The sequence below is a fragment of the Drosophila melanogaster genome, chromosome X (assembly GCF_000001215.4).
Source record: "Drosophila melanogaster chromosome X".
In the NCBI taxonomy this organism is placed as follows: Eukaryota; Metazoa; Arthropoda; class Insecta; order Diptera; family Drosophilidae; genus Drosophila; species Drosophila melanogaster.
In genome coordinates, this window is record NC_004354.4 from 16,655,261 (window position 1) to 16,677,990 (window position 22,730).

At 46.1% G+C, this 22,730-nt stretch overlaps 3 protein-coding genes across 8 annotated transcripts; 1 reads left to right on the forward strand and 2 right to left on the reverse strand.

Annotated features, from left to right (window-relative positions):
- The first annotated feature begins 98 nt into the window (after positions 1 to 98).
- r (rudimentary) lies at positions 99 to 13,452 on the forward strand. Of its 3 annotated transcripts, none has more exons than NM_078653.2 (8): positions 99 to 349; positions 1,125 to 1,896; positions 1,961 to 5,212; positions 5,278 to 5,382; positions 9,928 to 10,067; positions 10,775 to 12,599; positions 12,677 to 13,060; positions 13,125 to 13,452. In NM_078653.2, exons 2-8 carry the CDS (start codon positions 1,138 to 1,140, stop codon positions 13,332 to 13,334), a joined length of 6,675 nt encoding a protein of 2,224 aa, NP_523377.1. In that variant the 5' UTR covers positions 99 to 349; positions 1,125 to 1,137; the 3' UTR covers positions 13,335 to 13,452. The 3 variants fall into 3 exon arrangements, with proteins under 3 accessions (NP_523377.1, NP_996488.2, NP_001285343.1); NM_206765.3 differs by having other exon boundaries at positions 210 to 349; NM_001298414.1 differs by lacking the exon at positions 99 to 349 and adding an exon at positions 831 to 899.
- On the reverse strand, positions 5,638 to 9,195 carry CG15865 (uncharacterized protein; the record flags this gene model as incomplete). Its single annotated transcript, NM_132915.2, has 2 exons — positions 5,638 to 8,449; positions 8,579 to 9,195. The coding sequence occupies 2 exons, from the start codon at positions 9,193 to 9,195 to the stop codon at positions 5,812 to 5,814; spliced, it is 3,255 nt and encodes a 1,084-aa protein (NP_573143.1). The 3' UTR covers positions 5,638 to 5,811.
- A 105-nt stretch (positions 13,453 to 13,557) lies between the features above and the next one.
- On the reverse strand, positions 13,558 to 21,493 carry CG13012 (uncharacterized protein). 4 transcript variants are annotated; one of them, NM_001272698.1, is made up of 4 exons: positions 20,911 to 21,493; positions 14,797 to 14,875; positions 14,053 to 14,182; positions 13,558 to 13,964 (listed from the first exon to the last, which is right to left on the reverse strand). In NM_001272698.1, the coding sequence occupies exons 2-4, from the start codon at positions 14,870 to 14,872 to the stop codon at positions 13,781 to 13,783; spliced, it is 390 nt and encodes a 129-aa protein (NP_001259627.1). In that variant the 5' UTR covers positions 14,873 to 14,875; positions 20,911 to 21,493; the 3' UTR covers positions 13,558 to 13,780. The 4 variants fall into 4 exon arrangements, with proteins under 4 accessions (NP_001259627.1, NP_001259625.1, NP_573144.2 ...); NM_001272696.1 differs by having other exon boundaries at positions 20,876 to 21,493; NM_132916.4 differs by lacking the exon at positions 20,911 to 21,493 and adding an exon at positions 17,660 to 17,776.
- Between the last annotated feature and the right edge of the window lie 1,237 nt (positions 21,494 to 22,730).

A 22,730-nucleotide genomic window follows, 5' to 3' on the forward strand; every position in this document is an offset into this window, starting at 1 on the left:
CCAAGTTCCCAACCTGCAATATTACTTCTAGTAAAGTTCCACACCGCCGAGCTAAGCTCTTGCTGTGGCATTTTTTAGCACATAATGCACGAAGATTCCGATTCAACCAAGGCGGTGAATTCAGTTGTTCGACTTTGATTTTCCAGACGTTAATTGGAGCCAATTTGCAAGCAAACACAGTTAAATGCTCAAACTAAACATATCCGAGCAGTGCGAAGTTAACCAGCTCTAAAAGCGGTGTCGCAAAGTAAACAAATCAAGTTGTCAATCGAATTAAAGTCGAAACCAAAACGTGTTCACAACTACAAGTGCAGCAAAGAGAGAGCTTCGCTTGAAAGTACACGGAATCGTAAGTGAGCTGTAGTTGTAACGGGTGCAGATGGGAAAAGGATAACTTGATGGCGATACTAATGCATCGTAGCTTAAGGATTCTCAGTTGGTTAATCCTCAATTCCTGCCCAAAGTCCAATTCAAAGTTAAAGTCAATGTTATTGTTATTCTCATTTGCTGACCGAACCGGTTTCCAATTGGATCCAAACTTCTCACACGTGCTTACGCACACACAAAACGCACCCTCTCACACTCGCTCTTCCTCTTTCTTCTCCGCCGCTAGTCATCGTGTAAACAAACCGTGAATGGCAATATCAAATGACAACAGGAACTTGAAACGCTTGATAAGCAGTGTCCATTCCCAATCAGAACCGTGTTGTGCCCCGCTCAACATGTTGCCAGACAGTTAAATACATGCATACATTCATCTATCGCGGCTTCCTATTGGATTCTTTGTATATTTTCTTGGGCCGGCAAACTGTGTGCGTGTGACGGTGTGTTTATAAACACATGTGTTTTTTGAACAAGATAACCTGTGGAATTATATTACATTACATTTAAAATCGAGGGTATGCACGCGCTCTGCGTAAACATATAGCATAGTCATAGCATATACTCATTAAGTAAAGTTCCCAGAGTCGCCGAATATTGTTATCAGATTTTCGACTCAATATTGTGTCTACTTGCCTTCGTAGAGATATGATCTTTTAATTAATTAACTTTGCTCGTTTATTTAAGACGGTTTTCGAGTGACAGGTACTAAAGAATACCCTATGGTTTCCAATCCTCCCCAGCAACTCGTCCAATATGGCCTCTACGGACTGTTACCTCGCACTGGAGGATGGCACAGTGTTGCCCGGGTACTCCTTTGGCTACGTTCCCTCGGAGAATGAATCCAAAGTGGGTTTTGGTGGCGAGGTGGTCTTCCAAACGGGCATGGTTGGCTACACGGAGGCGCTCACGGATCGATCGTACAGTGGTCAGATCCTGGTGCTTACCTATCCACTGATCGGTAACTATGGGGTACCAGCGCCGGATGAGGACGAGCACGGACTGCCGCTGCACTTCGAGTGGATGAAAGGCGTCGTCCAGGCCACCGCCTTGGTGGTGGGCGAGGTGGCTGAAGAGGCATTTCACTGGCGCAAATGGAAGACGCTGCCCGATTGGCTGAAGCAGCACAAGGTGCCCGGAATTCAAGACATTGATACTCGAGCCCTGACCAAAAAACTGAGGGAGCAGGGAAGCATGCTAGGCAAGATTGTCTACGAGAAACCGCCGGTCGAAGGGCTGCCCAAGTCCAGTTTCGTAGATCCGAACGTCAGGAATTTGGCCAAGGAGTGCAGCGTTAAGGAGCGACAAGTGTACGGTAATCCCAATGGCAAGGGACCACGGATCGCCATTCTGGACTGTGGACTGAAGCTCAACCAGTTGCGCTGCCTGCTGCAACGTGGCGCCTCGGTGACCTTGCTCCCCTGGAGCGCTCGTCTCGAGGATGAGCAGTTCGACGCCCTCTTTCTGTCTAACGGACCTGGTAATCCGGAGAGCTGCGACCAGATCGTCCAACAGGTGGGTCACAATTGAATCATTTGGATAGAATATAATGCTAATTTAACTAATCTTTTGTTTCTAGGTGAGAAAAGTGATTGAGGAGGGTCAAAAGCCCGTCTTTGGAATATGTCTGGGTCACCAGCTGTTAGCGAAGGCAATCGGCTGCTCTACTTACAAAATGAAGTACGGCAATCGAGGACACAATCTGCCCTGCCTGCACCGAGCAACTGGACGTTGCCTGATGACGTCGCAGAATCACGGATACGCGGTCGATTTGGAGCAGTTGCCCGACGGCTGGTCGGAGCTATTTGTGAATGCCAACGACGGCACCAACGAGGGCATTGTCCATGCCAGCAAGCCCTACTTTTCGGTTCAGTTCCATCCGGAGCATCATGCTGGACCGCAGGACACGGAGTTCCTGTTCGATGTCTTTATGGAGAGCATTCAACAGAAGGATTTGACCATTCCGCAGCTGATCGAGCAGCGACTGCGTCCGACTACGCCTGCCATAGATTCGGCTCCAGTGATGCCGCGCAAAGTCCTAATCCTGGGATCCGGTGGACTGTCCATTGGTCAGGCTGGCGAGTTTGACTACTCCGGATCGCAGGCCATCAAGGCCATGAGGGAATCAAACATTCAAACAGTGCTCATCAATCCGAACATAGCCACCGTTCAGACCTCTAAGGGAATGGCCGACAAGTGCTACTTCCTTCCCCTAACACCTCACTATGTTGAGCAGGTGATTAAGTCGGAGCGTCCGAACGGAGTACTGCTCACCTTTGGCGGCCAGACCGCTCTCAATTGTGGCGTGCAACTGGAGCGAGCCGGAGTTTTCTCCAAATACAATGTCCGCATTTTGGGCACACCCATCCAGTCGATCATCGAGACGGAGGATCGCAAGCTCTTTGCCGAGCGGGTCAACGAGATTGGCGAGCAGGTGGCGCCATCTGAGGCTGTGTACTCCGTTGCCCAGGCACTGGATGCGGCCAGTCGCTTGGGTTATCCGGTGATGGCCCGTGCTGCCTTCTCCCTGGGCGGACTGGGTTCCGGGTTCGCCAACAACGAGGAGGAGCTGCAGAGCCTGGCCCAACAGGCACTGGCCCACTCGAGCCAACTAATTGTGGACAAATCCCTGAAGGGTTGGAAGGAGGTGGAGTACGAGGTGGTGCGCGATGCCTACAACAACTGCATTACCGTATGCAACATGGAGAACTTCGATCCCCTGGGCATCCACACGGGCGAGAGTATTGTGGTGGCCCCATCGCAGACCCTCTCGGATCGCGAGTACCAAATGCTCCGCAGCACCGCCCTGAAGGTTATCCGTCACTTTGGTGTCGTTGGCGAGTGCAACATTCAGTACGCCTTGTGTCCCCATTCGGAGCAGTACTACATTATCGAGGTGAACGCCCGACTGTCGCGCAGCTCCGCGTTGGCCAGCAAGGCCACCGGCTATCCACTGGCCTATGTGGCCGCCAAGTTGGCTTTGGGATTGCCCCTGCCAGATATCAAGAACTCGGTGACGGGCAATACGACGGCCTGCTTTGAGCCATCCCTCGATTACTGTGTGGTCAAGATTCCACGCTGGGATTTGGCCAAATTCGTGCGGGTTAGCAAGCACATTGGCAGCTCGATGAAAAGTGTCGGTGAGGTGATGGCCATCGGTCGCAACTTCGAGGAAGCGTTCCAAAAAGCCCTGCGCATGGTGGACAGCGATGTGCTTGGCTTTGATCCGGATGTGGTTCCGCTTAACAAGGAGCAGCTGGCCGAGCAGCTTTCGGAGCCGACGGATCGTCGTCCCTTCGTCATTGCCGCTGCTTTGCAATTGGGCATGAGCCTTAGGGAGCTGCATCAACTAACCAATATCGATTATTGGTTTCTGGAAAAGCTGGAAAGGATCATCTTACTGCAGTCCCTGCTCACCCGTAATGGCAGTCGAACCGATGCCGCTCTGCTGTTGAAGGCCAAGCGTTTTGGTTTTTCGGACAAGCAGATAGCTAAGTACATTAAGAGCACGGAGCTGGCTGTTCGTCACCAGCGGCAGGAGTTTGGCATCCGCCCGCATGTCAAGCAGATCGACACGGTGGCCGGCGAATGGCCCGCCAGTACCAACTATCTGTACCACACATATAACGGAAGCGAGCACGATGTGGACTTCCCCGGCGGACACACTATTGTGGTGGGCTCGGGCGTCTATCGTATCGGATCCTCAGTGGAGTTTGATTGGTGTGCCGTGGGCTGCCTGCGCGAATTGAGGAAGCTACAGCGACCCACCATCATGATTAACTACAATCCTGAAACGGTTTCCACCGACTACGATATGTGCGATCGCTTGTATTTCGAGGAGATTAGCTTCGAGGTGGTCATGGACATCTACGAGATGGAGAATAGCGAGGGCATCATTCTGTCCATGGGCGGCCAGCTGCCCAACAATATAGCCATGGATCTGCATCGCCAGCAGGCGAAGGTGTTGGGCACATCGCCGGAGTCCATCGACTGTGCCGAAAATCGATTTAAATTCTCGCGCATGCTGGACAGGAAGGGTATCTTGCAGCCACGCTGGAAGGAGCTGACCAACCTACAGTCGGCCATCGAATTTTGCGAGGAGGTTGGCTATCCCTGTCTGGTTAGGCCATCCTATGTGCTCTCCGGTGCGGCCATGAATGTGGCCTATTCCAATCAGGATCTGGAGACATATCTGAACGCCGCCTCCGAGGTGAGTCGCGAGCATCCGGTTGTCATTTCGAAGTTCCTCACCGAGGCCAAGGAGATCGATGTGGATGCAGTGGCATCCGATGGACGCATCCTGTGCATGGCTGTTTCGGAGCACGTGGAGAATGCCGGAGTGCATTCAGGTGATGCCACGCTGGTTACCCCACCGCAGGATCTGAATGCGGAGACCCTGGAGGCCATTAAACGGATCACATGCGATTTGGCCAGCGTACTGGATGTCACCGGTCCCTTCAACATGCAGCTAATTGCCAAGAACAACGAGCTGAAGGTCATCGAATGCAATGTCCGTGTGTCGCGATCCTTCCCCTTCGTCTCCAAGACGCTGGACCACGACTTTGTGGCCACGGCGACGCGTGCGATTGTGGGACTCGATGTGGAGCCACTGGATGTGCTCCATGGCGTCGGCAAGGTGGGCGTCAAGGTGCCACAGTTCAGTTTCTCGCGGCTCGCGGGCGCGGATGTACAGCTGGGCGTCGAGATGGCCTCCACCGGTGAGGTTGCCTGCTTCGGGGACAACCGCTATGAGGCGTATCTCAAGGCCATGATGTCCACGGGCTTCCAGATACCCAAGAACGCCGTACTTCTCTCCATTGGCAGTTTCAAGGTTTGTTGGCCACTCCATTGATTATTGATATTAGTTACTCCATTAATAACTCCATTCATCTGCAGCACAAGATGGAGCTGCTGCCTTCCATACGGGATCTGGCCAAGATGGGTTACAAGCTATACGCTTCCATGGGCACTGGCGACTTTTATGCCGAACACGGAGTTAATGTGAGTATATTTATGTCTGTGTGCTTATTGTATATCATGCAACTTTAATCAAAATCCATTGGAGATGCGAGTCAACAAAGTTGAGTAGTTTCAATACTCATTTCCTACTATTTGTTTTCCCTGACTTGGTTTACAAATTGAACGGTTGTTTATATTGCATTATTTATTTTCCATGACATTGGTTTACAAATTCAATAACATTATTATCATAGAGAAATTACGTTGATTTCAAGATTACTAATTACGAAAATATATATGGCGCACATGGTATGGACAATAATTATGGCCCATAACTATATATATATTTCTATCTCTATCTCTAACCGCCCTTATCACAACTGGTTTATCTGTTATCAATATATCAATATATCACTAATCGCCGGGATTTAGCAATTTGGCTACTATATGGTAGTATTATCTTTAGTGTCTCTAGTTGAATGCGCCCTTGAGCTTCTGTGCGTTGCGCTTGAGGATCTCCTTGAGTTCATCCCGCTTGGCCTCGGATGGGGCTACTCTTTGGACCAGTTGCTCCGTTTTGCTGCCCAGCATTTGCACCTTATCCGTGTCGAGGGAGAGCCTTTGAAGGATTCCGTTTAGCGAGAGAAATGATTCCTCCTTGGCTGTTTCCTCCGATTTTGATTTGATTCCCGTTTGCGGCTTAAGGCTATCCACTTCAGGAGAATCTATTGGTTCTCTATCTCTTTGGACATTGGGTTTTTCTTCTATGCGACTTTCTATTTCCCGAAGCAACGCGCTCTTGATCTCCTCCTCCTGTAGGGGTTCAATGGCGTTCGCATCCTCTTGGTGGTGAGCTCTTAGAATCCCATTGAGCTGATGGTTTTCCAGATGGGGCATATGCTTCTGCATGGCCAGCGGTTCTGGAGTGTGTATCTGCACGACATGCTCCTGGAACTTGATGGATTTCCTTGGCGCTGGCGGAGATTCAACCACCGTGGAGGGACTGCCGCCCGATGACGTTGGTATATGCGATTCACACATGCGTTCCATATCGCTGGCTGCGTTCTGTAGTTCCTGGACGAAGTGCTGTGCCTGCTGCGAGCAACCGAGGTGCTGATAAAGGCGGCACAATCTTTGCCCATGCTCCAGATAAAGCTGTGCATGTCCACGGTTGCCAAACCGAATGGCACGAGCCAACATGGCCAGCGAATGATCCAGCAGAAGTTCGATCAGATTGCTCCTTCGCAGGATCTCCAAGCCGTTGTTCAGTTGCGGTTTCGCTGCTTCCTGGCTCTTGGAACTTTCCGGATTGGAGCGTGCCAATAGCAATTGGCGATCCAGGGAGTCGAGCGAGCAACGTCTTTGTTCCGTCGCCGAGATTTGAAATTGCTGAGTCGTGGCCCTTAAGAGCTGTGTCTTCCTGCGCAGCTTTCCTCTCGAGCGCTCCTGGTGCTGAGCCAATCCCAAGAGTCCCTTGGCATCGGTGATCTCCGTCCTTTCGGTTTTTTTTTTCGTTTCCACCTGCTGCCCGCCATTGTTTTCTTCACAGTTCTGCAGAGCGGGAAATCCCTGACGTGGACGCGAGAACTTGCCCCGTCCGTGCAGCTCCAGGTAATCCTGGCTAAAGAGATTCTCCAACAGTCGCTTGTACTCCAGTTGCGGGTAGAATTCCGGCGCGTGCTGAAGATTCCTCAGTGCCTGGATGACATGCAGCAGCGGTTGTTCCGCAATTCCGGCCATTATGCTGCGCAGCTTCATCAGCGTATCCTCTGGGATATGCTCGAATAGATTGCGCCGCTCAATGAAGTAGTCGCTCAGGTGTTTCTTGGCCAAACAGGCGTCGAAGGAGCGAATGAATCGAACCAATCGCTCGCCCAGAAACTCCTCTGGCCAATCATTGCTGTGCTGCTCACATTGCCAAAACATATGGGCTCTCAGCTGTTCGAGCAAAGCTCCCGGGGATTGGTCACAGGATGTGGTTGATTCGTCCACAAAGGTTTTGACCAGCAGCTTCATTAGTTGGAACACCTTCAATTGCATGGGCGTCAGGCAGTGCCGCTCGAGAAACTGTTCCGCCTGGGGAAAGACAATGCGCCATTCCAGTTCCCTGAAGGGATTTCGCGAACGCTTTGGTGCATAGCCCACTGGTACAACATGGAAGCCCATGGATCGAATACGTTTTTTCATCTGCTCCGTTGGCCATTGGAATTGTTCGGCAGTATGGAGGTTGGTCAAACGAGGACGAGCCCTCAGCCAAAACTCGAAGGCGCAATCCGGCCAGGAATTGGGCACATGAATGGCGGGCACCAGCTCCTCGCGAGCGGTATATACACTACAGCCGCGATACGAACACGCGGCCAGCTGCGATTGGCTGATGCCCAATTGGTTAGCCAAATGATGACGCAGCACCTCTCCAAAGTACAACATGAACTGCTGCGAACTGAGGTAGCACTGCTGCAGTTGCTCCACATGACACTGGCGAAGCACCTCCACCGTTTCATAGCCAGCCGGTGGATATTTGCGATTATCGGAATTCGCCTCATCCTTCTCGTCCTCGTCACTGCTGGAGGCGGCGGAGGATGACTCCTCGTCGTCGGTTTGCTCTAGCCAAGGAGGCAGACAATTGGCCAAACGGCGAATGCAATTCCCAGGTAGGACATTCCTCTGGAAATTGAAATCGCGATCAAATCGCAGCTCCTCCAGCGGTCGCGGAGTATTCAACCTGGCCAAGTAGACATAATCGTAGTCCCCCGAACTGTAGCCCGAGGATGGGGAGTTGGATGCGGAGGATCCCACATCACCGTAGATGCATTCCTCATCGCTGCTGGCCGGCAAAGATAAGCTGGAGCTAGTGGGCGTGCCCGCCTGCGGATGCGGCAATTGGTCGCGCAGCTTGAGGCGAACATAGCCCATCCACCTGGTCATCTCCATCAAGTTGACTAGCTCCGAGGGGCAGGGCGTGGTCCGGTAGTAGTCCGTCTCCAGGAGCACCTTGCACAGTGCCGCCACGGTGTCGTAGTTGGCATCGTGGGGTCGCGCCACGTCAACGTTCTCAAAGACCACATAGGTCACGGGTTTCTGCAGCAGCTGTGGTGGACTCTTCGAAGATCTGAAATCGGTTATAAATACATATATTAAAAACCAATTTTAAAATGAAAAAAGAGAAGATCATAAAATGTAGGCAAAAAAGTATAGAAAAATCTAGAAAGTATGGAGAGAGGATAAGGAAAAGACTTACGGCGGCTTGAAGAGCAGGTTCCTGGCGACAGCTGCATCGATGGCGCTACTTTGGAGCAAGCTGTGCTCGGCCAGCTTTTCGGCGGAGCAGTTGCGTCGCCTGGCCACGATTTGGGCATCGACCACGGCCATCTCGGCCTCGAAGTGCCCAAAGAACTGGATACCCAGAAGCAATTGGTTCAGCAGGAAGGTGTGCAGTTCGCGGTCCAATTGGTGTAGGGTCCTCTGCTCCACGGTCCGCTGGAACTCCTCGCGCTGCTGCTCCAATGTTCTGGCATACAGGGCACTGACACATTCGGTGGCCGTGCTTCCATTGCTGCCGCCCAGTAGACGCAGTTGCAGGGCGAGATCAGGATGGCTTTTTCCGTTGATGTGTCGTCTGTGAATCGATCCACCACGACCGAGGAAAGATCCTCCGGCGCTGGCAGATCCAGATCCTGCGCCCTTCTTTCGGCGACGTTTACGCGCGTTACGCTTTTGGAGCTTCTGCAGCTGGCGGAGATGCTTCTCCTCTTGGCGCCGCCTCCTCTGTTGGCGCTGGGCGGGAATGCCCGCCTGCAGGGCATTGGGCGTGGCACTGGAATCCACCTGCTCGGATCGCGACCAGGAGCAGCCCATACTCAACGGACGATCGCTGATTTGTGACTGAATTCCGGCTGATAAAGTGTACAATCTGCGATCGGAGTTCACCAATCACCAATTACCAATTACCTGCGATCTGCGATCTAGTAATGGCAATCGGAAAGATAAGAGCTGAACGACTCTTCCGGCCACCACCTCCTTCGGCCCAATTATCCATTATCAGCCAGTTCCTGGTGCTTCCATGAAAACGGAATTGATTTCCACTTCACTGTGCCGCACAAACAGACAAAAAACTCAAGGAGGCGTCTAAAATAGATGGTCTTCAAAGGAAATATAATATAAAAATTGATCTATTGAATTCTTATCTTAAAATAGTAACTTAAGATTTTCTTCTGATTGCACTCTTAGTTCGATTGAATATATCTTATTACCACTATTCACATATCAAATGTTCAAAGTTCGATTTATTTGGAATTATTGTGTAAGATCGTACATATCTGCACCACTGTGCCATTGCCATGGCCTGTTGCTCTATTGTCTTCGATGTAGACATGAAAGATCCATAAATAATGGTATCTATATGGTGTACTCTGGGCAAACAATTGATTGGAAGTAGAGTTGGTGGCGCGGATGACGATGACATGTGGCCTTGGTGATGATCGGTCGGTCGCATTCTCTATATATATATATATATATATATACCATTGTATATGATCTATGTCTATGTACGAGTAAATATTGTATATATGTGTGCTTTTGCCCTTGCAGGTGGAATCCGTGCAGTGGACATTCGACAAGACGACTCCCGATGACATCAACGGTGAGCTGAGACACCTGGCCGAGTTCCTGGCCAACAAGCAGTTCGACCTGGTCATCAACCTCCCGATGAGCGGCGGGGGTGCCAGGCGGTGAGTACGATTCGATGGTGACTCTTTTTAATGGCCCCCAAATATATATGCCACTAAGTTGGTGATCCATGGAACTTCAGGAAGAAGTCTGCAAGTGCGAATAGTATTTGTTTTCTAATTGTGTTTACCTATAAAACATATATAACATATTTCTTGTAGCGGATATGCATATTTATATAGCTAACCTACTTTGATAAAAGTTCTGTTTTCAGGGGTATTAACGACTTAATGATTCAATATTCAAACAAATGTTAGTCACTGGAATTTTTGGGCCTTGAACACAGTTTGCACAACAATTTGGCATATAATTTAAGTTATTAAGTTATAAAAAGGGCTTGTCTTAATTCCATTTCTTATCTGGCTCAGACATCTTAAATGTTATTTATATTTTCTTTAAAGTCCAATTGGAGTGCAAAGTACTTATAACTGAGTGCAAAGAATTTTCGTTTGTGTGGAGTAAAACTGATATCCGAACGATATATTTTTAGTGTTTTTTATAAAATTGAAGACAGTTCCAAACCTAAAAAGTATATCTTGTCATGTCCGTATGTCAGTTTATCCGTGTGTTTTTACGCAAGCTATTCTCTTATTTTTAAAATTAGAGCAATTAGTTGAAGAATTAATAGTTGTTAGTTTTAAGGCAGTGCCTTTTGATTATATGTACATATGTATCTCCAAGTAAATGTGATTTCCTGATACTATTCCAGGGTCTCCTCGTTCATGACCCATGGCTACCGCACCCGTCGCCTGGCCGTGGACTACTCCATTCCGCTGGTGACCGATGTGAAGTGCACCAAGCTTCTGGTAGAATCAATGCGAATGAACGGTGGCAAGCCGCCAATGAAGACGCACACGGATTGTATGACCTCGCGTAGAATTGTGAAGCTGCCGGGCTTCATCGATGTGCATGTGCATTTGCGGGAGCCGGGAGCCACGCACAAGGAGGACTTTGCCAGTGGAACAGCAGCCGCTCTGGCTGGCGGCGTGACCCTCGTGTGCGCCATGCCCAATACAAATCCCTCGATCGTGGACAGAGAGACGTTCACCCAGTTCCAGGAGCTGGCCAAAGCGGGAGCTCGATGCGACTATGCCCTGTATGTGGGGGCCTCGGATGACAATTGGGCGCAGGTCAACGAGCTGGCCAGTCATGCGTGTGGCCTTAAGATGTACTTAAACGACACTTTCGGCACCCTAAAACTGAGCGACATGACCAGCTGGCAGAGGCATCTCAGCCACTGGCCCAAGCGGTCTCCCATCGTTTGTCATGCGGAGAGGCAGAGCACAGCGGCTGTGATTATGCTGGCCCATCTTCTCGACCGTTCGGTTCACATCTGCCATGTGGCGCGAAAGGAGGAGATCCAATTGATTCGTTCCGCCAAGGAAAAGGGCGTCAAGGTGACCTGCGAGGTGTGCCCCCATCACTTGTTCCTCAGCACCAAGGATGTGGAGCGTTTGGGTCACGGAATGTCCGAGGTAAGGCCATTGCTCTGCTCACCGGAGGATCAAGAGGCTCTGTGGGAGAATATTGATTACATCGATGTATTTGCCACCGATCACGCGCCACACACACTGGCCGAGAAACGTTCGGAGCGTCCACCGCCTGGATTTCCGGGCGTGGAGACCATTCTGCCGCTCCTCCTGCAGGCTGTTCACGAGGGTCGTTTGACGATGGAGGACATCAAGAGGAAGTTCCATCGCAATCCAAAAATCATCTTCAACCTGCCGGATCAGGCGCAGACCTACGTGGAGGTGGATCTCGACGAGGAGTGGACCATAACGGGCAATGAGATGAAGAGCAAGTCCGGCTGGACACCATTTGAGGGCACCAAGGTCAAGGGACGCGTCCACCGGGTGGTTCTTCGCGGCGAGGTGGCCTTCGTCGATGGCCAAGTGTTGGTGCAGCCCGGCTTCGGGCAGAATGTGCGCCCCAAACAGAGTCCATTGGCGTCGGAGGCATCACAGGATCTGCTGCCCAGCGACAACGATGCCAATGACACCTTTACCCGCCTCCTCACCTCCGAAGGACCCGGTGGAGGCGTACATGGAATATCGACCAAGGTGCACTTTGTGGACGGAGCCAACTTCCTGCGCCCCAACTCGCCATCCCCACGCATCCGTCTGGATTCCGCCAGCAACACCACGCTGCGGGAATACTTGCAGCGCACTACCAACTCAAATCCGGTGGCCCACTCGCTAATGGGCAAGCACATCCTTGCCGTTGACATGTTCAACAAAGATCACCTCAACGACATCTTTAACCTGGCACAGCTGCTCAAGCTGCGGGGTACGAAGGATCGTCCGGTGGACGAGCTGCTGCCAGGCAAGATCATGGCCAGTGTGTTTTACGAGGTCAGCACGCGGACGCAGTGCAGCTTTGCAGCTGCCATGCTGCGTTTGGGAGGGCGAGTGATCAGCATGGACAACATCACGTCGTCGGTGAAGAAGGGCGAGAGCCTGGAGGACAGCATCAAGGTTGTGTCCAGCTATGCCGACGTCGTGGTGCTCCGTCATCCATCGCCCGGAGCTGTAGCGGTGAGTAGAAGTCCGTGGAACCGTGTTCTATATGCCATTGAATCCATTATCTACTTAATTTTTTTTATTTCCAACAGCGCGCAGCGACCTTCTCCCGAAAGCCGCTTATCAATGCCGGCGATGGCGTCGGTGAGCATCCCACGCAGGCGCTGCTGGACATCTTCACCATCCGCGAGGAGTTTGGCACTGTGAACGGGCTGACCATCACCATGGTGGGCGACTTGAAGAACGGACGGACCGTGCACTCGCTGGCCCGCCTGCTGACCCTGTACAATGTGAACCTGCAGTATGTGGCGCCGAATAGCCTGCAGATGCCCGATGAGGTCGTCCAGTTCGTCCATCAGCGCGGCGTCAAGCAGTTATTTGCACGCGACCTAAAGAATGTGCTGCCCGACACGGATGTGCTCTACATGACTCGCATTCAGCGCGAGCGTTTTGATAACGTGGAAGATTACGAGAAGGTAAAAAGGGTCTCAATTTTACTTGCTATACTACTTGCTCATTCCCACTGCTTTCCTTCGACAGTGCTGTGGCCATCTGGTGTTGACGCCCGAGCATATGATGCGGGCCAAGAAGCGTTCGATTGTTCTGCATCCGCTGCCGCGTCTGAACGAGATCAGCCGGGAGATCGACTCGGACCCAAGGGCCGCCTACTTCCGGCAGGCGGAGTACGGCATGTACATCCGTATGGCCTTGCTGGCCATGGTCGTTGGTGGACGCAATACGGCGCTCTAGAGGATTTACCCATGGAAAACCCACAATCTTTGACTCTCTACTATTATTTTTGTATACTATCTTTTTTATACCACACATGTACGCAGCTGCATACGAATATATTTGATCCATTTCGGTTAATTGTTTGTGTCTTTATGGATGAACATATAATACTTGTATCTGCATCCAAAACATGCAAAAATCATATCTTTCTCTGGAAAATGTGAAACAGTTTTACGGTTTTCCCTTTAATTCTAACAAATATATATTTTCACATATTTCATAGTATAGCAGTATAATATTTTAACAAGCAAAAAAAAAAAAATAAGGTGTCATATGTTATATAGATTAATTATAAGATGGTGATGGAAATCCTTATTCTAAGTGTCAGTCTCAAACGTTTACAATAAACATCACGTGCCCATGTGCCGCTGGTTGACGGTGGTGCTTGGTGCTTCCTGCTTCCACTAGTACCGCTCCACCACCACGGCTGTGGGTCGCCATTGATCCTCTGTGTCCTGCTTGACCTTGTCCAAGGTCAGAGTGCTCTCAGCGAACGCTGCGTTCAAGTTACCGGCCAACTGGGGCTGATCCTGCGCCACACTGGTCATGGCCACCACATTGGCGGAGGAATTGCTCTTCCGGTTGGTGCTGCATTTTTTTAAACGACAAAAATCAGAATATTATATGCAATTATCTATATAATTGGCTAAGCATATGTATGTATGTATGCTGTTACCTCTTCTGCTTGCGACAAGATACCATGGACACGAGGACGGCCAAAATGATGATGGCCGCCAAAAGGCCGGATAATCCGGCCACCATGGTCATCATGCCGTGCGGCTCCCCATCAGAGGTCACCTTGGTAACTGCAAAACCGAGAGAAAGCCGCCGGTTAGTGAGCGAGTGAATGATTGATTGACGGACTACTGGAGGTGACGTGCTGCTCCAATTTGGCAGGTGTGAAATGTAAATTGACCCAAGGTCAACTGTAAAGCTAAAGCAAACTCTAAAAAATAAACATATATATGTAAAGACATGACTTCACCGCACTAAACGGCCTTAAAAATGCATAAATGTATTGACGATTTTCGTAAAAGGCAATCCTCTGTTGATACAAAATTCAAGAATGTACGAGTAAGTTCCAAAACGGAGGTTTCCATAATATAAATAATATGGTGACGTCATGTATTTTTGGATTATATCAATGCGGAAGATTTCAAATGTAATAGGATTTTAAATTCTTAAGCCTTTTCCTTGTAGCTAAGTACTGGTTATTTTTCAGAGTGCTTTGAACTTCAACTTGACGGCGATCTCTGAACGCAATCCGATCTGAGTCGATTTAAAATGCGTGGAACGGCGGGCAGCAGGTTTATTTAACTGCCGCTGGCAGGCAGGCCGACGCACTTCCTCAACTTTCTAAACCGGAAGGCAGAACCCCTTTCCCCCCGCCTCGGGGAAACCCCCTGGCCATCTCACTCACTCGAGTCCTCCACAACGAAGCGCTTGGTGTTGGGTGCGGAGTGCACGTAGCCGCCCAGCTCCATTTTCAAGTCCATGTTCTGGAATGAATTATAAGAGAAAACCAATAATGTCTCATTTAACAAATAAATAAATGAGTATATTTAATAGCACTGCAGCAGACGATGCTGCAATTATATTACGTTCAAAAGTTTAAATTCAAAGTGATCATATTTTTTTTTCGGTGCACAAGTTGGGTAAAAATAAGAGGAGGCCGTGAAACATCTGTGTAAATGCAGTTAGCTAACTGCAGTGATCAAACACTAATTGATCGAAATACAGTGGAGCGTCGCTACAAATGATCTTTGGGTTTGATAAGCAAAACAAAATAAAAACATGGTACGCATCTGTTTATAATTTGTGTGCTCTATCCAAAACCAAAAAGAATCATTATTAAGCTGAGCTTTTTATGCAATAAATTATGATTTTTTTTGATTGCTTAAAACCGCTTATTTATGTAAAAAGATTTAATAATTAAAACTTGCAATTTTGAACTGATCTGATTGAAATGTTGAAATTTCGCAAATATAGATTTCGAATTTTCTAAATTTTCAACTGTGCAGCTTGAATTTTCCAAATCGGTTTGCACCGCGGAATTTCGACCGTACTGCCCCAGTTGCAGAAACCGCAGACGCATGCGCATGCGCAGCGGGGCAGATGAAAAAGCGCAGAGCCCGCTCGACTTCTCGCTCGACTTCACCGCCTCGGCAACGAACATTGGTTGGCCAATAGCCGCCGCTGTCACTGCTACCGTCGCTGCCTCTGCTACCGCCGCTGCCATTGCTACCGCCGCTGCCTCTGCTACTGTCGCTGCCTCTGCTACCGCTGCTGCCTCTGCTGCCGCCGCTGTCGACGCACTCATTAATTGGCTGTTGCCTGGAGGAGCTCGGCTAAGCGATGCGATGCGATGCCATGTCGCTTATCAGCAGAGGGCAATAATTCTGCCCCCCGAGTTGGGATGCCAGTGATTTATTTGGCCATAATTAATTTGATTTTATTGTTTACAGCGCTGCTTTGAAAGCGATGTTCTTCGGTTAATTGTGAGTGACAACTCACTCACTAACTCTGCTGGCAAAACAGTATGACTTCCTCAGTAAGACTCTATCGTATGAATACAAATGTTCTCTTCCGGCATCCAAAACTTGATTTGGTTTATACAAATAGTGCGAATTCTTGAAACAAGGCCAATATATGGTAGGGCTGGTTTAACATTTTCCCAAAAACAATATACATACATACGTTAATAGTCTATGTATGGGTCGCAACTTGGCGAGGTTTCACTGTGGACATTTGATAAGACATCCATTCAGCCACTCAAAAGCTGTGCAAACACTTTGGAAATATACTCAAAAACTAGTTTCCCCTTAAAAAATATATTTATATCAAGTTAAGTGCGGAAGTAAACTGAACTATATAATATTCAGAGAAACCAATTAAGATTTTCCAAGTAAATATATATTACTTGTTTTCGTACAAAAAAACCGACTGTAACTGCTGATGCTTTCAAATTAGTTAGGAATTTTATCTGTCACGTTTGCCAATTAGGCGTTGGTTGTATCCACCAAAAAACAAAAAAAAAAAAATTGGAAGGAGAATCGTGTCTGGAAAAGTATCTAAAATAAGATAGGCACTAAAACCCTTTTATGTGCCATCAGAAGCTGCCAAATGGGGAATATCTCCAGTTGTCACCTATTATTCCGTGTTTCTTCTCCAAATGATTGGAGAGGGGGAGGGAGGGAGGTAGGGAGAGTTCCAAAAGGTAAATTGATTTGGCTTCATGATTGGAATTTAAAGGCCCGTCTGATTAGCACAGTATGCTTGTTTTCTATGAGATCCCCCACATGATTTGCATGCGAATCGAATAACTATCGAAAACTAAGCGATATAAAGTTTGCTGGAAGTGCGAAAGGTGCACCGAGAAAAAATGTGCGTAGGTTTCAATAATACTGGCATAAATACAACATCATGTAGGGCTCTTGAATAAAAACTAAGACATTCATTCAACATTTCTTTGGTCTGTTTTTTTTGCATTGAATACAAGGATTAAAAACAACTAAACTATTTGTTGACAAATGAAGCTAGAATATAAGAAGGTATATATGTATGTATATTAAAGTAAGAAGATATATATTCTTTAAAAATTATATACTTTCTTGTCACGCTACAAAAAAAGGGCAGAAGCCGAAAAGGTTTTTAAAAAGTTAGTATAAAGGTATATGTATTTTAGGGCCTAAGAGAGTCTAATTGAACTGATTAACTTTCGCACTTGCACTCATAATTTTAAACATTTTATTTGTTTTATTAGTTGTTTATTCAAGAAAGTCTCTGTTATTATTTCATTTTTTTGTTAAATGAACCGGAAGGAATGGGATGTGGAAAGCGGGATTGCATGCTAAGTCGCTGGAGAAATGCGAGCACGATTTTCAACTCGTACATATGAGCACAATGTTCTACGATATATGTACATATGTACAATATATATGATATAGTATGTGATATATGTAGTGTCGCGTCTTCTGTAGTTGTTTAGCCACCGCGCCATTAATAATTTAATTAATTTAATCATTTGTGGTGGCAACAATTTGCAATTTAATGGCACAAATTACGGCTCGCAAATGGCATAGCGGCGAAATTTTCGAATTAAAATTCGGCAATCATCTAAATTTGCACATTAAAATGAATGTAGAACGCGCCATTCGAAAATTCACGCCAATCAATTGATTATCACTGAACACAAATCTACAGAGCACAAAAATGGCACTGGATATAAGATATATGTAGGATATTACGATATAAGATATATTGGCCAAGAACTAACCACTCACTTGCAATATCTCTGTATCAAAATTCAAGATGCACTCTACTAATCGTATTTTGGCCTTATGCTCGTTGTATTCGTTTTTTACTTTTAACTCTGAACTAATGCCGCCGACAATCGGCGTTCGACTAATGCGCTCTACGTAAAGCCCAAACGTAACTTTCGATTGCGCCAAAAGCGGCGGCTGCGACGCCGACTGCGCAGTCGCGAGAATGTCGAGAAAGGCGGCTTAACCCTATAAAGGCCAAACACTTTGTTTTGGGCCAATTTAGGAACATGAAAATGAAAGCAGTTAGATCGCTGGCATCATGTAGATAAATGAAGTAAGAGTATTCTAGCTCTGGCTTATGCAACAGAAAGACTCAACAAATTGCATTAGTTTTATGCAATTTGGTGTTTCCACATTTATTAAGTACGATTACCGGATTTGCCTAACACACACACACACACACACACACAAGTGTGGATAAAACAATAATATGCATTAACTTCAATAAATGCACACGCGACTCGATTCAGACGTCTATCACTCATACGCACTGTTGGCCGGTTCAGGCGTGCTCGATTTAATTACCATTAATTAAAATGAATTGAATTGATTTGATTTTATTTTATTTTATTTATCACTTCCAGCGACTGCAAAATCTTCTTTTGAATTTAGAGCGAGTTGCTTTAAACATATATAACCATTTGACAAAATGGTGGGCTATTTTCGTGTATATCTGATATACTTGGGGTTAAAACGGGAGGGAGACGCGATCTCCGTCAAGTTGAGCCGGGTCTACTTTTCATACGATACGAAAATGATCTTAAATCTAATTAAAATGTAACGAACGCAATGGAATTGAAATGGAAATCGTTGTCAAATGAAAGCGATGCCAGCGTCTCAATGCCAGCGATCAAGTCAGTTACGAATAGAACGGCATTTGCAGTAGATCAAGGTGGGGGAAGATCGCCATCGCCATCGCCATCGTCATCGTCATCAGCTATTGTCATCGCCGAACCCCTGGGAACATGATTTATCGATTTGACGATACCAGATGGGCTGATAAGCAGCATAGCGAACACGATCCTCAGGAATTCGAGGTACTTGGGTACATGGCGCCTCACAGAGAAAACTAAAACCCATGTACAAGTATCTAAGGGCGCATACAGCAGCGGCCAAGATGGTAGGATTATCAAGCAATTGAAAGGCCCAAGCTTCTGGTATAATTTAAGAAAACTAAACGACTTCCTTGAACGCATCTAGTACACTTGTCTGCCCAAGTGATCATATCATAAATCATAATATCATATCATATCATTATATCATAAATCTAACAAAGAAGTAATTACCTTGATATGCCCAGATCAGCTTAGATCACATTAAAATTTGCAGTGTACCCATTAAAAAAAGGGTTTTAATTTTTCTTCAAAATTTCTCGTTTACTTGCGTCCGCAATTGTTTGTGTGTCAGCACACCTCCGGCCACGCCCACTTCGACAACAAGTGGGCGACAAGTATTTTTTTTTCGCAATGACGCAGATGGACAGACTGGGCAAACTGTTTTTTGTTTTTCTCCCACAAATTGACAATCCAAAGTGGCTACCATTCCGGAATTTTCCGTTCCGGATGGGAAGACTCTTCCGCTTTGGATCCATCAGTGGGGGTGAATCATCGATACTCGATAATCGATTCTCGATTGTTTCGATAAGCTAGAAGATTTGGTTTTCAGCAACTCGTTGGCTTATAAAACCAAAGAGAGGCATGCTATCAGTATATAGATTCCATATCTATAACTATTCCCTGAAAACATAAATAACAAATTGTTCGTATCAATCTAGTTAGTTTTCAATTAAAGAGCAATGACTAAGATTATTTGTGCGGCACGAACATATATTTAGTAATTAAACTTATGAGTACGCTGCTATGTTTTTCTTTAAAGATAAGATTTCGGCGAAATATTATGGATCGCCGGTCATATCAGGTCATCTAATCAGGAACTCAAACTCAAAGGATATCTACTCGGAACTGCAGTGTCACTCCGAAACTGAGGTTTTCCCACCTGAGACAGCATTGCAGAAGATATAGTACATTACCATGTGATTTTGGACTTTCCAATCGAGGGGCACTTGTTCACATTCTGTCAACTCATCTCCGGTGCGGGGCACGCAGCGCGTAGTACACTGGGAGAAACTGGTTGACATTTCAAAATTCAATTTCGATAATGCGTCATTTATGAGTGTGACATTCTTTCGCATTCTTTCCTACCTGAGCTTACCTTTATTTTATTTAACAACTTATATATATATATATATATATATATATATACATATATATTGGGGCTCTATTTGTACTTAAGAAAAGGATTTCAAATTAAAGTGGGCCACAGCGATATGGGTTCGAGTGTACTTGTTTTGCAAACGTTTAAAAGTCGCCAAGTTCCTCCACCTCTACGTTTTTAGACTTCCAAAAATCATGACAATAGCAAATGATAGTGACGTCGACGGGGCGGCAAACAAATTGCTATAAATAAATGGCAATCGCAGGTTATACCACTTCTAGACCAGGATCGCATCGGATCGGTTAACTATAGACATGATGGGTATATATAATAGTCAATCAGTGTGCCAGACTGGCCAGGCACTTGGCCATTATCTTCTCACTTGGCTCGATGTTGGCCCAGATAAAGCCTTTTTGTTTACGGCCCTTCATTGCGACTTTCGCCCCAAGAAATCGCCCCTTCTGCATCTTGTTGTTGCCCCATGAATTGGCGTTTCAGCAAAAAAAAAAAAACAAAAAAAGGAAAAAAAATATAAAAATATACTCTATTTTAAACATTTGTGCTGCTCGCACTTGTTGTTGGTCTATCAACACCCACCACTCACAATTGTGCTTCGTACTATTAAACTTTAAGTACGAAGCACAAAATATTTGCTATTTGCCAGCAAGTTGTTGCCAATTGACAGCTGCATTTGGCTGTTAATGGGGAAAAGCGATTTGTTTAGCCAGCCAACAACAGTTTTTAGACTGTTTAAGTTCTGGGAAAAGCACATTCATTCACTTTCAAAACGATCGTAACAACGCTCTTTCTAACTCACTTTATAAATTTTTGAAATATTTAGCTCTTTTCCATACATCTAATGTATATTATTTTTACTAATTTTAATATTTACGAATTTTGTTATGTTGTTTTCTTATGCTGAAATTATATTGTTGATATTTTTGAGGAATTTGTACATACATATTGCTTTTGGCCACGTTTCCCATCATAAATACCGTTTTCTCAGATGATTTCAATTGTTTCCTGTTCTGGGTTTTCTCTCGCCAGATTGGATCTCTCGAAATGTGCTATATAGTATATAGAATGTCCGATATAATGTCCGATTTGGCGGCTGGAAATAACAGGCCGTTGACTGATGTTTGCGATTTATTTAATTAAATGCCCCGTTGTTGTGTACGTTGTTATTTTGTTTTTTTATTTTTTTTTTAAGGCGATTTGGAGATTGTCAGGCGACCGAAATAAACAAATACAAAACTGCAAATGAAAATGAAAATGCAACTGAACGCGAGAATTTGTCGCACTTTTAATTTGACTGAACAACAATCAGCGCACTGTGTCGACTTTTTGCCTTTTTTTTTGTTTCTTTTTTTTTTTGTGTAAGTCTTGCCGCAATTAATGGCACAACCATTAACAATTTACAAGTGGTTTTTTTTCGATTTTTCAGTGCGAATTATTTTTACATTCCTTGTTTGTTCGCTTCTTCACGTAAACATTTGAAAATTTAACATTTTCTTTGTTATATTGTTTCGTTGCTGCGACGTCAGACGCATTTGCGCCAATGAGAGAAAGGCAGACAGAGCTTTCCCATTTTCCGCCCGATCGGCGGATATTATGTATATATATATACATAACTTTAACCACAGATGCCTATGTGTAAATTCTATAGTCTTGACTTTTAAAATAAACAAGAGAGCATAAAGAGATCTTTGTGTGTTCGTAGTTGTTGTTTTTTCGGAAAAGCGAAAAATCGCAAAATGCCTCTCATCCCACATTTCCAATTGGATGAAGTTGGACGGGCGATTGATTATTGACCAACTAACTGCAATGATTTATGCACGTGCAAAATTCGTGACGAAATTGGCAAATTCCTAATTGCAGATTGCAAAATTTCCGCTTTATGGAGTGTGGAGGGGGGTGGAGGGGGTTTTGCAACGATTTATGCAAATTCTGAACGGTTTCACTTGTTACAGCATTTCTGGGGCGTCATCGTTATAGCTACCTTTTATTCGAAACATCACTTAAAAAAATTTTAAAATTAATAAGTATATAAGAATTGCATACATTTAAAGAATTGCATTACAATCCATTTTTACATATTCAAGAAGAATTATAAATAAGCGCTTGAATATATTAATACAAAAGTAGATGAATGTATACAGGAAAATATTTTTTTAAATATTTTTAAACTATACTTGTTTATTCTACAAAAATAACTCAAATACCTTCGTTTCTAATGCAATCTTAGATTTTAAACCTTCATATTTATTGTCTTATTTGTAATCTTATTATTATTGGTATATTTTTACATAAATTGCCTTTCGCTTAGCCCCAATTTCTCGCAGTGTAGCCGCCCATTGACGCAAGCGACAGCGCACAACAATAGCGGTAGGAGCAACAATAACAACTGCCGGCAGCAACAATTACTTGTGATAACAGCCACATTATTTTATTGTCAAAAAGCATCCACCCCCGCACGAGCACCACACCCCCCACCCCCCCACACACAACAAACAATCCCACAAACATGTACATCTATATAGATATATGAATGTATATAATCCCACCGATCGGGCTTAGCCACATAAATTGCCGCTGCGACTGATAAATTACACTAATCGCTGGCGGTGCCGACGTTTGAGCTTTGTTTGCATCCCGCTCCTGTCCCTGCCCCTGCCACGCCCCCTTCCCGGACACAACACGATCTTCTAGAGCGCCAACCGATCGGCTAAAGAAATCGGAGAACAGAGCGGGCACAAAGAAAGCTCAGGGGCGTAGAGATCGACGGGGAAAGTGAAAGTACATATGTACATACATA

Excerpts from the sequence above, each read along its gene's own strand:
- r (NM_078653.2), top strand. The coding sequence starts at position 1,138 with ATGGCCTCTACGGACTGTTACCTCGCACTGGAGGATGGCACAGTGTTG. Across the intron at positions 5,383-9,927 it reads ATGCCGAACACGGAGTTAAT|GTGGAATCCGTGCAGTGGAC; the intron begins GTGAGTATATTT and ends TTGCCCTTGCAG. Across the intron at positions 10,068-10,774 it reads AGCGGCGGGGGTGCCAGGCG|GGTCTCCTCGTTCATGACCC; the intron begins GTGAGTACGATT and ends ATACTATTCCAG.
- CG13012 (NM_001272698.1), bottom strand. The coding sequence starts at position 14,872 with ATGGACTTGAAAATGGAGCTGGGCGGCTACGTGCACTCCGCACCCAAC. Across the intron at positions 14,183-14,796 it reads CTTCGTTGTGGAGGACTCGA|TTACCAAGGTGACCTCTGAT; the intron begins GTGAGTGAGATG and ends TCGGTTTTGCAG. Across the intron at positions 13,965-14,052 it reads TCTTGTCGCAAGCAGAAGAG|CACCAACCGGAAGAGCAATT; the intron begins GTAACAGCATAC and ends AAAAAAATGCAG.